This window comes from Hypanus sabinus, chromosome 16, assembly GCF_030144855.1.
Source record: "Hypanus sabinus isolate sHypSab1 chromosome 16, sHypSab1.hap1, whole genome shotgun sequence".
In the NCBI taxonomy this organism is placed as follows: Eukaryota; Metazoa; Chordata; class Chondrichthyes; order Myliobatiformes; family Dasyatidae; genus Hypanus; species Hypanus sabinus.
The window spans coordinates 61,782,262-61,794,414 of NC_082721.1; the positions used below are offsets into that span (position 1 = coordinate 61,782,262).

Sequence of the window (12,153 nt, forward strand, 5' to 3'; positions counted from 1 at the left end):
TGAAGGGAATAAGCTGATTGAATCTCTCTTCTGGCAATAATTAAAGAGAAAGGAATCAGTGTGAAATAGGAGTGAAAGACTATTTACATATTTCAGTATTATGTAACACTATTTGAAGAAAGGCAGATTGTTTGTTAATGCAGTACACTGCAGTTTTCAACTTAGGGTATTGTAAAAGTGTCAGAAATTTTCCAAAATTACAATTAAGATGTTTCCCTTCTAGTTTATTTACAATGAGTGTGAATTTATTAAAGTCAGTATATAACTTCTGTTGAGAGGCTCTTTGCCAAAGTATTATATGCTGCTGTGAAAGATTGATATTAAAAATTCTGTCCTTTAATTAGTGAGCATCATTTTCTTTGTACTTGTGTTGAAAGACATTAGCAGATTCTATATTCTACTGTGATGTATTAGTTGCACAATACAAAATGGCAACAATTAAAACTCTCTTCTAACATTGATTTATTCTTCCAGTTGTTGAAGATATCAATAAGCGACGGGAGCCTATTCCAAGTTTGGAAGCCATCTACTTAATCACACCATCAGAAAAGGTAAGTGCTGAATGCAAGCTGCATGTGCTGCTCTCAGTATTACCACACAGGCCATTATGGTTATTTCAGTGCACTCTGGGTGTGGCACATAGCTATTGCAATGTATCTCTAATAATTACCCAAGAATAAAACTCCACCCCCAAAAAGAAACACCACAGTTTGAGGGCTGTGAAAAGGAGGTGTGACTTGCACTGCAGTTATGTAAATCCAAAATGTGTTGGATGTAGAAATATGCTGTACCACCAACATGAATTTCATGTTATTGTTATCATGGTAAGCTCAAGAAGTAATATGGAACTGCCAGCCACAGTAAGTTGATATTAGGAAAGAGATTTTAGTCTTCTGGAGGAGAAATATGTAGGTGCAATTTCATTCTAGGATGAGACCACAGAGGACACCATGATCGAAGGTCGGGTGAAGAAAATCTGCGGTGTGGTAGAGGCCAGATCTGGATTGCAGCATTTTAAGGTTTTCACTGTTACCGGAGGAGACAGCTAGGAAAGGAAGAATTCAAGGAAATATTTGAGAGCAAGGACAAGAATATTGTAATCTAGGTGCTCTCAAACCAAAGTTTATGAAAATCAGTGAGTAAAGAGTTGATGATTTGGGAGAAGGGAGTGGGTTTTGACAATGAGAGGGTTAAGTCTTCTATTAGATTAGAATTGAAAGCTGGAGTTCTTCAAAGAAAATGTGAAATAGTAAGAAAGTCTGTAATATTGAAGGAAGCATGGTAGCATAGCATTAGTGGATTGGTATTACAGAGTATCAGCGACCCAGGTTCAGTTAGCACTGCTGCCTATAAGGCGTTTGTACATTCTCCCCATAAATATTTGGGCATCCTCTGGCTACTCTGGTCTTTTCCCACACTCCAAGATAAATAGGTTAGTGGGTTGATTGGTCACATGGGTGTCATTTGATGGCATGAGGCCGGAAGGGACTGTTACTTTTCTGTATCTCTAATAAATAGATAACTAGATTGGATAGATAAGTTAGATATGGCCCTTGTGGCTAAAGGGATCAGGGGGTATGGAGAGAAAGCCAGTACAGGGTTCTGAATTGGATGATCAGCCATGATCATACTGAATGGCGGTGCAGGGCCAAATGGCCTAATCCTGCACTTATTTTCTATGTTTCTATAGATAGATAGATAAATATAATACGCTATCCAGTCATCTGCATTTCGCCCATAAAAATTTGCCTCTGGTGGTTAGATGAAAGGTCTCAGCCCGCAACATCGATTGTTAATTCTCCTCCATAGATGCTGCCTGACCTGCTGAGTTCCTCCAGCATTTTGTGAATTGCTGCATTTGGTAACTTGCTTTTCCCAGTTATATCAGATGTTTGGCAGCATCTATAAGGAGAAGCACTGTCGATGTTTCGGGCTGAGACCTCCATCCTGACGAAGGGTCTCGGCCCAAAACGTGGACAGTGCTTCTCCTTATAGATGCTGCCTGACCTGCTGCGTTCCACCAGCATTTTGTGTGTGTTGCTTGAATTTCCAGCATCTGCAGATTTCCTCGTGTTTGCTTATATCAGATGTTTTTTGGTTTAGAAATATTATGCTTCAGGTTCTCAGAAGACAACCAGTATTTTATAGAGGGAGGGACACCATTAAATTTTCAGGTTAGTGACCTTTCATCAGAACTAGGGATGTGCTCTTCCACTGCAGGGAGGATTTGGAAAAAAATGAAGGAGTGAATCCAAGTGACGCAGCGTCTCCAGAATATTGAAATTAACGGCTGAATGAGGGCAGTTATGGAGAATTAACAGTAAAAGAAGTTGGTGGAACTGGGAGGCAAACACATTTGCTGGAAATCTGAAATACAAATCTGTAAGTAACACTAGAGTAAGGGTTCCCAACCAGTCAGTTAATGGTAGGGTTCTGTAGCATGAGAAAAAGGTTGGGAACCCCTGTATCAGAGGAATTCAGCTGATCAGGCAGTATCTGTGGAGGGGAAACAGTCGATGTTTCAGACCAAGACCTTTCAGGATTGGAAAGGAAGGGAGTAGAAGCCTGAATATGAAGGTGGAGGGAAGGGAAGTACAAACTGGCAGGTGAGACCAAGTGAGGGAGAAGGTAGGTGGATGCAGGTGGGGTTATGAAGTAAGATGCTGGGACAGAACGGATAGAAGTGTAAAGCGTTGAAGTCAAAAGAATCTACTAAGACGGGATAGGTCCATGGAGGAAAGGAAGGAGGGGAGAGACAGAGGCAGGTAAGGGAAGTATGACTGCACCATGCCCCTGCACCCCCAAAGCAAGTAAGGAAAAAAATGCAGTTGCTTGCTGCAAGTCTGTTCTCAATGTTTTTGCTAAAAGATTTAGGCTAGGCTGGTATTAGCAAATATGGGCACTTTGCCTCCTGGTTGAGTAGCACTAAATGTCAGAAATTTAAACATGTTGGGTGTGTTAAGCAATTTAAGTATTTCTCCTGTTGAATTGTTCGTGGGGTTTATTACATTAGGGTTTTAAATCTGTTAATTAACTTCTTTACACAAATATAAACACCTGGTAAAAAAAATGAGGTTAAATAATACTGTAGAAATTCAAATAGTACACAGCTATAATCTTTAAAGATCAGTAGAAATTTAAAAAATGCAACTTCTGGTTAAGGCTGCTTAACAGATTGTAATTTTTGATAAGCTGGAAGTTTCACTTATTTAAACTCAGTAATAAAGCCATTAATTCTATGGAATTATCATGGCATTGCTGGCAGTACCATGACCCATCGTTTTCTCATGTCAGATTCCTCCTTCAGCCCTTTACTACTTCCACCTGTCATCACCCAGCTTCATCACTGCTCCCTCATGCACCCAACTCCCCCCCCCCCCACCACCTGTCACCTGCCAGCTTGTACTCCTCCCTCTCCCTCTGCTTCTTATTCTGGTTCTGCCTCCTTCCTTTCCAGTCCTGACAAAGGGTTTCTGCCCAAAACATCAACTGTTCATTCCCTTCTATAGATGCTGCCTGTCCTACTGTCTCTGCAATGGTCTCTGTGTCTCTGCATTGACAAGAATACCATACTCCATGGCATCCCTCTGTGAAAGTCTTGCCAGCTCTTGGTCTTCTCCTGCTGAGATAAAAGGGATTGGACAAAGTGGCAGTGCAAATGTATACACAATGATGGAGAGGCCTTGTTTAAGTTTGGCTGATCTTTAGTTTGTTTTCTGATTATTGCAGAGCTGTAGGTTGAGTTTCCAGGGTGGTCATGCAAAATGTGTACCTGTCCTGCTAGATTTTTGTCTCGGTGGACAGCAATCTTGTTTTATTATCCTGATTGAGAGCTGATAAGACCTATGCAGGAATTTAAAGGAACCTGTTTGATGGGTTTGTTTATATACACTGTCAGAATCTGTTGATGAGTCTTGTGCTTCTAGATGGAATTTAACTTGTAAATTGCCTTCCTCTCATTACAATAGAAATGGCTTTTACTAGGCACGTAGATTTTTCTTCATTTGAATTGTTTCAAACATGGTTTAAGTTGTGCTAAACCATTTAACCATATAACAATTACAGCACGGAAGCAAGCCATCTTGGCCCTTCTAGTCCGTGCTGAAAGCTTCCTCTCACCTAGTCCCACCGACCTGTACTCAGCCCATAACCCTCCATTCCTTTCCTGTCCATACACCTATCCAATTTTACTTTAAATGACAATATCAAACCTGCCTCTACCACTTCTACTGGAAGCTCGTTCCACACAGCTACCACTGTCTGAGTAAAGAAATTCCCCCTCATGTTACCCCAAACTTTTGCCCCTTAACTCTCAACTCATGCCCTCTTGTTTGAATCTCCCCTACTCTCAATTGAAAAAGCCTATCCACGTCAACTCTATCTATCACCCTCATAATTTTAAACATCTCTATCAAGTCCCCCCTCAACCTTCTACGCTGCAAAGAATAAAGACCTAACTTGTTCAACCTTTCTCTACAACTTAGGTGCTGAAACCCAGGTAACATTCTAGTAAATCTCCTTTCTATTCTCTCTATTTTGTTGACATCTGTCCTATAATTCGGTGACCAGAACTGAACTGTAAAGGGGGGCAGTTTTGACAAATCATTATAAGATGGGAGTAAAAAAGAAGAATTGAACTTCTGGGACCCCAGTGTTAAATTACTTTGTAAGGGGATAACCAGCCTGGGTTTAACTCATGATCACCTAACTGGAAGCCTGCATAATTTCTACAGTTAACTTTCAGCAATCTGAAATTGGTCAAAAATGCATAAACTATACTGTTTCTGGGTCTTCATCCATTTTGAAATTTTGAGTTCAGAACTGAAAGATGAAAAATTAAAACAACATGCCAGTAAGCATTGTTAAAGGGATGAATGGATTGTAACACATTGGGTCTCAATACTGTTCTGATGAAAAATGTATATCTAACTGTTGTAACTGATCAAACCTTTTGGATTTTAACAGTGCAATTGATGTCTTTAAATTTGCAACATTTGTAATGTCAGGCTAGTTCCAAAGTCAGTAACTAAGGTACCTTAGTTATTCATAGTTGTACATAATACATTATTTGCAAAGTATGCATGTATTTTCTTTTGTTCTGAGTTATTTTTCTTGTAGTCTGTGCGGGCCCTGATTAATGACTTCAAAGACACACCAACATTTATGTACAAAGCAGCCCACGTGTTCTTCACTGACAGTAAGTTTCTTAATTGTATTCCTTAATCTTGCAGGAGATAGTACTAACTTAAATATGCATGTATGTACCATTGTCCTGATGTTTTGTGATATTAATTCTAGAGGGCAGGGCTATCTATGCAAATCATTTCTAAATGTAATATGTATGAGTTCTTTATGGAGGAAGAGGGACATCTGTTTCTTATGTTAACTCATGGAAGCAATATGTCTTGTTATTTTTTGGGTTAATTACAAATGACAGCTGAGGCAGAGCCTAATATTTTTGTATTTGGAAATGAAGTACAGGTTGACTACCACAAATACGAAGTGATTGGGACCTGTGCAGTACCGGATTAGTGATTTTGCTGAATCACAGGTGGTTAGCTCAAAGTTCAAAGTGAAACTTATTATCAGAGTACGTGCCTGTCACAGGGTACAACCCTAAAAATCTTTTTCTGCGGGCATACTTAGCAAATCTATAGAACAGTAACTGTAAACATCAGGAACTATTGACTGTAAACGAACTGTGCAAATGTAGGTACAAATAAATAGCAATAAATAATAAGCATGGAATAACAATACAACAGAGTCCTTAAAGTATAGCTATCCCCTTTTTTTCAAGAACTTGATGGTTAGGTTAGGATTAAATAAACACCTCTAACCCACATGATGATCACCTCGCTCTACTTTTAAGACACCGTCTAAATAGTACAATATGGATAATAAAGAAAAAATAAACAATAAATGAAAAGTAAATGAAGTTTATTACTTAATAAGTTTCCATCAGAAACTAACTTGGCAAACAGGTCAACAGACTCAGCAGCTACTTCCTTGTCTGCTGACTGTTTCGCACTACACACTGTATGAAATTTTATGCCATACTTGTGTTTGAAATGCTGAAGCGTCCCTTCACTGTAATCATACTCGTAGTCCAGTCCTAATTCTTCATGAAATAATTTTACTTGTTCCTTAACAATCTCTCCTGATAGTCCTACACCTTCGCTGACACAGTTTAAACCACTTTATGAAAACTTTATCTAGTTATGAACATCTTCCATCTTTCATTGTTTTCCTTATGCACATCTGTTCTTCTGATTTGCTATCAGCAAAGAAATGGAACAACTTTTAGTTTCTTTTATATAAGCTGGAAGAGCCAATGTTATACAAATCATGTATGCTTTTCACAGACACACCACTGTTTTCTCAGAACTTCCACTTTATCTTTTATAGATAACATGTGGTGTTTGTGCTTTACACCACAAGAAGCACTTCCTTTATTCAATGAAGATATGACTGAGACTATATAAGCATAGGTTATAAAAAGAAATGCAGAATAAGAGTAATGACTTGCTTCTTTGAATGACCCTGCCAACAGCTGTTTCTGCTAATGGCACCACCAAAACAATGGCAATGGGATGATGCGGTGACATGAGAAATTTGAAATTAGGCGAAAGTTATGTCTGAACCATCAGTGGAACAGTATTGCCAGATTCAAGGTGGCTAGTCTGTATTTGAAATGAATATAGAAGTATATGGCAAGAAAAAGCATCCATATTGTAACTGAATAACTGTAATTGAAATGTTTCTACCTGAGAGAACAGTTTTGAACAGCTGACCTGAGGTTAATTAAGATATGCTTTGTATCCCTTTGAATTCAAAACATTTAGAACTACTTCCATATTCAGAATACTGTCCTACTTTGACATTTCCTTTTCCATTGAATCTATCTGGTCAAGTTGGGTTTTTTTTCTTAATGTAAGTGCAAAGTTTCCCCTTAGATTACGCCTATGACAGTTGGTTATAATTCCTTTCCTTTTCACCACACCAACCATCCTTGTCAAAAGCTAGATATATTAGCTTCAGCTGCATGAACATTTACTCAATGGAAATATTATGCAGTAAAACTCTAATTCTGTACCATTAGGACTTGGATGCCAGGCTAACAAGTTTTCTAGATCATTCTAGATATTAATATTTGAACACTTATTTTACTTCAAATGTTACAGTGGTATAATAAATTTTACAGCGAGCCTGCTGAATTCAAAATTCAAAGTAAATTTATTATCAAAGCACATGTTTGTCACCATATACTAGCCTGTGATTCATTTTCTTGTTGGCATTCATAGTAAATACAAAAAAACACAATAGAATCAATGAAATGCTGAACACACAAAGACAAATGACCAATGTGAAATGCCAAAAAATTGTGTAAATACAAAATAAATTTAAAAAACAAAACAGTAATAAATAAATAATATTGGAAACATGTTGCTGGCACCTTGAAAATGAGTCCATAAGTTGTGGAATCAGTTCAGTGTTGGAGTGAGTGAAGATTTCCTCCTTGCTGGTTGAGGGATAATAACTGAACCAGGTGGTGTGTGTCCTGTGGCTCCTGTATCTCTTTTTGGCAATGGTGTGACAAGAGCATGATCTGGATGGTGGGCATCCTGAATGCTGGATGCTGCTTTCCTTTATGGTGCTCCTAGTAGATATTTAAAAGGCAAAGGAAATGCCAACACACTCACTCTGGCACAGACTTGCCTACAGTACTGACCAGTGGTGCTCTGGAACCCAGTCATAGTCCTATTTGTGCACTGAACTCACAGCTCTGGCCTCTCACCACCTGCATCTGAACTGCTCCGACATTCTGGACCAATAACTTCTCCAGATGCTGAACCATCAAGATTTCTGAACAGTTGAATTCCAGGTTATTGGCATTGTTTTGTATTTGTTACAAGTCCTGGGATGCAGGAAACACTTTTGTTTACATGCCATCCAGGCAGATCATTCCATGCTAATTACATTGAGGTAGTGAGTGGAAAGTGATGCAGAATAAAATTTTGCAATTTCAGCAAAAGTACAGTGCATGTAAATTAGAGTTTTGAACACGAGATTCTGTAAATGCTGAAAATCCAGTGTAATACACACAATACTGGAGGAACTCAGCAGGTTAGGCAGCATCTATAGAGGGAAATAAACTGTCGATGCTGAAAGAAGGTTCTCGACCCAAAATACGGACTCTTTATTCCTCTCCATAGCTGCTGCTTAACCTGCTGAGCTCCTCCAATATTGCGTGTGTGTGTGTGTCTGTGCCTAGACTTGCCAATGAGATAAAGGTAGGTGAAGGAGCAGGTAGTGTTGAGGAAACAGAGCCTGCAGAAAGACTTACATAGTTTAGGGGAATGGGCAATGAAATATAATGTTGGAAATTGTACGGTCACGCACTTTGGAAGAAATAAACAGGCAGACTGTTATTTAGGTGAGGAGAGAATTCAAAATGCAGAGATGAAAAGGGACTTGGGAGTCCTTGTGCAGGATACCCTAAAGGTTATCCTCTAGGTTAAGTTGGTTGTGAAGAAAGTGAATGCAATGTTGGTATTCATTTCTAGAGGTATAGAATGTAAGAGCAGGGATGTGATGTTGAGACTCTATAACACACTCATAAGACCACACTTGGAGTATTGTGTGCTGTTTTGGGCTCCTTATTTTAGAAAGGATATACTAACATTGGAGAGAGTTTAGAGAAGATTCACGAGAATGATTCCAGAATTGAAAGGGTCACCTTATGAGGAACATTTGGCAGCTCTTGTGCTGTAGTCCTTGGAGTTCAGGAGAATGAGGGGTATCGCATAGAAACATTTCAAATGTTAAAAGGCCTGGACAGATTAGGTATGGCAAAGATATTTTCCATGGTAGGGGATTCTAGGACAAGAGGGCACAACTTCAGGACTGAGATGTGGAGAAATTACTTTAGTCAGAGGGTGGTAAATCTGTGGAATTTGTTGCCATGAGTGGCTGTGGAGACCAATTCATTGGGTGTATTTAAGGCAGAGGTAGGTTCTTGATTAGCCAGGGCATCGGAGGGTATGGGGTGAAGGCAGGGGAGTGGGGATGACTGGAAGAATTGAATCAGCCCATGATTGAATGGCGGAGCAGACTTGATGGCCGTGTGGCCTATTTCTGCTCCTATATCTTATGCTCTTATGGACTGGATTTTAACTGTGCTTGAAGATGAGTATTATTTTTCCTACCAAATTGTTCCTGAAAGCAAAATTCAAAAATGTTTTAACTCCTGATGTGAAGGTATAATTTATACTAGTCTTCCATATAATCTAATTTGTCCATAGCCCAGAGGAATGGTCTGCTTATGGGACAGTGAAGAACGAGAAATAAATCAAAATTAGAATTTTATTATAAAATGCTCACTAAATTTATCCTTTACAATACAATTAACATTTTTTGTTTGAGCTTTCAGTTTCAGTCATTCAGAGGTTACATTTTTCCCCCACACTCTGGCACTATCCTTTTCATCTGTTAAGTCTTTGCATTTGCTGTCATAATGTACCTGAAAAATGTGAATGTGAATTTGTTTCAATCATATTTGTTTCTCACAGCTTGCCCCAATTCACTGTTTACTGAGCTTGGAAAATCTCGATGCACAAAAGTCATCAAAACCCTCAAAGAAATACATGCATCTTTTCTTCCTCTTGAGTCCCAGGTGAGCAATTGCCACAAGTGTGTTTGAATTATAGATCAATTAAGTTGTGTGCAACTTTTTTTAGATTGTACTGTATGAGCGGATGAATGGCAGTTACTATAAATTTACCATATAAAGTCCTTTCTGATTGAGGTAAATTAAAAGATACTGCACTCTGGGGAGCTACCTTTAAAGTTTTTCTGCAATACAGTTAAAGTGATGCCTTGTGCTTATGAACTTACATCAAATAGTATTAAAATTCATTTAATATATTCAAATTCAATAAAAATCATTCGGACAACTCGGCATATTCAACTTTTAAATGAGAAATTTTGATCTGACTACATAATTGTATCTATTAAAACTGTTATCTCATTTGTACCCTAGTCAACACTTTTAAAATATCTGCAAATACGTTTGTAACTCTCAGTTTGTCTAGTGGCTTAATCTAGGAGGAAACAGCCCTTGGCTCGACCAAACTTAAGAAATCTTGTTTGGGTGGATGCTGCGCAATGTATGCCCTGTTACAAATCAGTACCACAAAATAACAGACAGTACACAATATGTGATTAAATGATTGAGCTTTGTAATTAATTTAAGTATATATAGTTGGTAAATAAAAAAAAAAGGGCCCATTCTCATGAAACAGTCTAATGCTGAACATTGGAGCTCACTGTTCCGTTCATTTGTTCCCTGTCGACCTCCTCTGAATGTAGCCGACCCTCAGACCCTCGCTCCTCCTCCACTCTGTCCAGCAGTCTACCAACACTCTCCATTCATGTCTTCTCTCCCCGGCAAAAGACCACGAAATCCCTGATCCCAGACTCACAAGAAAGAACAACATCCCACTCATTGGCTAACATACATTCCTCAAAGGCCCCGTTATCTCCAGTCATAACCCAAACATTGCTGCTACAGAGAAACTGTTACTTTAGCAGTGGAACATTATAGAGCAGTCATTACATTAGCAGTGAAATCTAAAGCACTGTACACATTGTTACCAAGATCCTAGTACTCTTCAGTATTTTAGGATTGAGTGGTTAATAGATTCAGGAACATTTCACAACACAATACTGCAGAATTAACTTCATCAGCATTTCTATTGATTTCTTTTTGTATAGCTTTAAATAAACTCCTAGAAAAAATTAACTTTCCACTTTCTGTAACTACTATGAGTTTGGGAGGTTATATATGGATTATCATATTTGTATTTATACTTTAACCTATTATGTATTCTCAAGCTCTTTGTACTACAAAAACAAACATCAATATTTGTTAAAAATCAATAAAAAGATTTAAAAAGAAAAAGAAAAAATTAACTTGGATGCTTTTGCTGCATTTTCATTTTTTAAAATCTGTTTATTTATTTAGAGATGCAGTACAATTAGGCCCTTCTGTCCTTTCGAGTCAGCAACCCCCAACAACACTAATTTAACTGTAATCTAATTATGGGACAATTTACAAAAGCCAATTAACCTACCCGGTAAATCTTTGGACTATGGGATGAAACCGGAGCACCCAGAAAAAATCCATGCATTTAACTGAGAGGAAGTACAAACTCCTTAAAGGGGAAGCTGGGATTGAATTCCAGACTCTGCCCCAAACTGTATAATAGCATCGCACTAACAGCTACACTACAGTGGTGCCATATTGTCAAAAGTATATTTTCAAGTTTTTCTTTAATGAAACAGAATTCTTACTTCAAGTATTGAAGACAGTATAATGTTGTTTGTGTAGTTCGAGTGACTGATCCATGTTCTGCTTGTTTAATCTCCAAAAGGTGTTCTCATTGGATTCAATGGATTCATTCTATCACCTCTTCAATGATCATGCAGCAGACAGCAACAGTGCCTTGCTGGAGGATATGGCTGAACAGATAGCAACATTATGTGAAACTCTAAAGGAATATCCAGCTGTTAGATACAGAAAGTATGTCATTTCAAAAGTTGCATGGCTTTTGATGTACGCTGATAGAACACTATCATACAAAAGATTGTGCAATTCTGGAATACCCTTTGCCAGTGTACTGAGTGGAGGTTAAATTTCATTCGGTTACCAATCAAGGTGGATGGATAGGTTTGTGGTACAGATTATGATTGAATAAGGAACAGACCTGAGAAGCTTAATCCCCTGAGCACTGACTTGCTCCTGTCACCAAAACTGAAAAGAGCAAGGGAGGTAATGAGATAAGTAAGGGGTGATGCAATTTCTAACAGCTTGGTTTTAAAAAAGACTATTGATTATGCAAAGATCTTATTAATGGCAGGAAGATGAAACTTAAGTTCTGGAAAAGTGAATATTCTGAAAGCAATTCAGTAAATTTTTAACTTAGAGTTTATCATCATTCCACAGTAAAGTCAAGGTTTGTGCTTGATAATTTTGGAATATTTTTGACTAAGGAGTTTACGCTTTCTCCATGTGTCCTTGTCAGTTTCCCCTAGGTGCTCTGTTCTCTTATATCCCTAAGATATGTGAATTGGTAAGGTGATATGCCACTCTAA

At 38.2% G+C, this 12,153-nt stretch overlaps 1 protein-coding gene across 1 annotated transcript in view; it reads left to right on the forward strand.

The window, feature by feature from the left end:
- stxbp2 (syntaxin binding protein 2) overlaps positions 1-12,153 on the forward strand; it is an 85,286-nt gene that overhangs the window by 32,596 nt on the left and 40,537 nt on the right. Inside the window, exons 4-7 of the mRNA XM_059991911.1 lie at positions 475-551; positions 5,119-5,197; positions 9,570-9,673; positions 11,433-11,581. Of these exons, the coding sequence (XP_059847894.1) occupies positions 475-551; positions 5,119-5,197; positions 9,570-9,673; positions 11,433-11,581 (409 nt within the window). The remainder of the gene's footprint in view (positions 1-474; positions 552-5,118; positions 5,198-9,569; positions 9,674-11,432; positions 11,582-12,153) is intronic.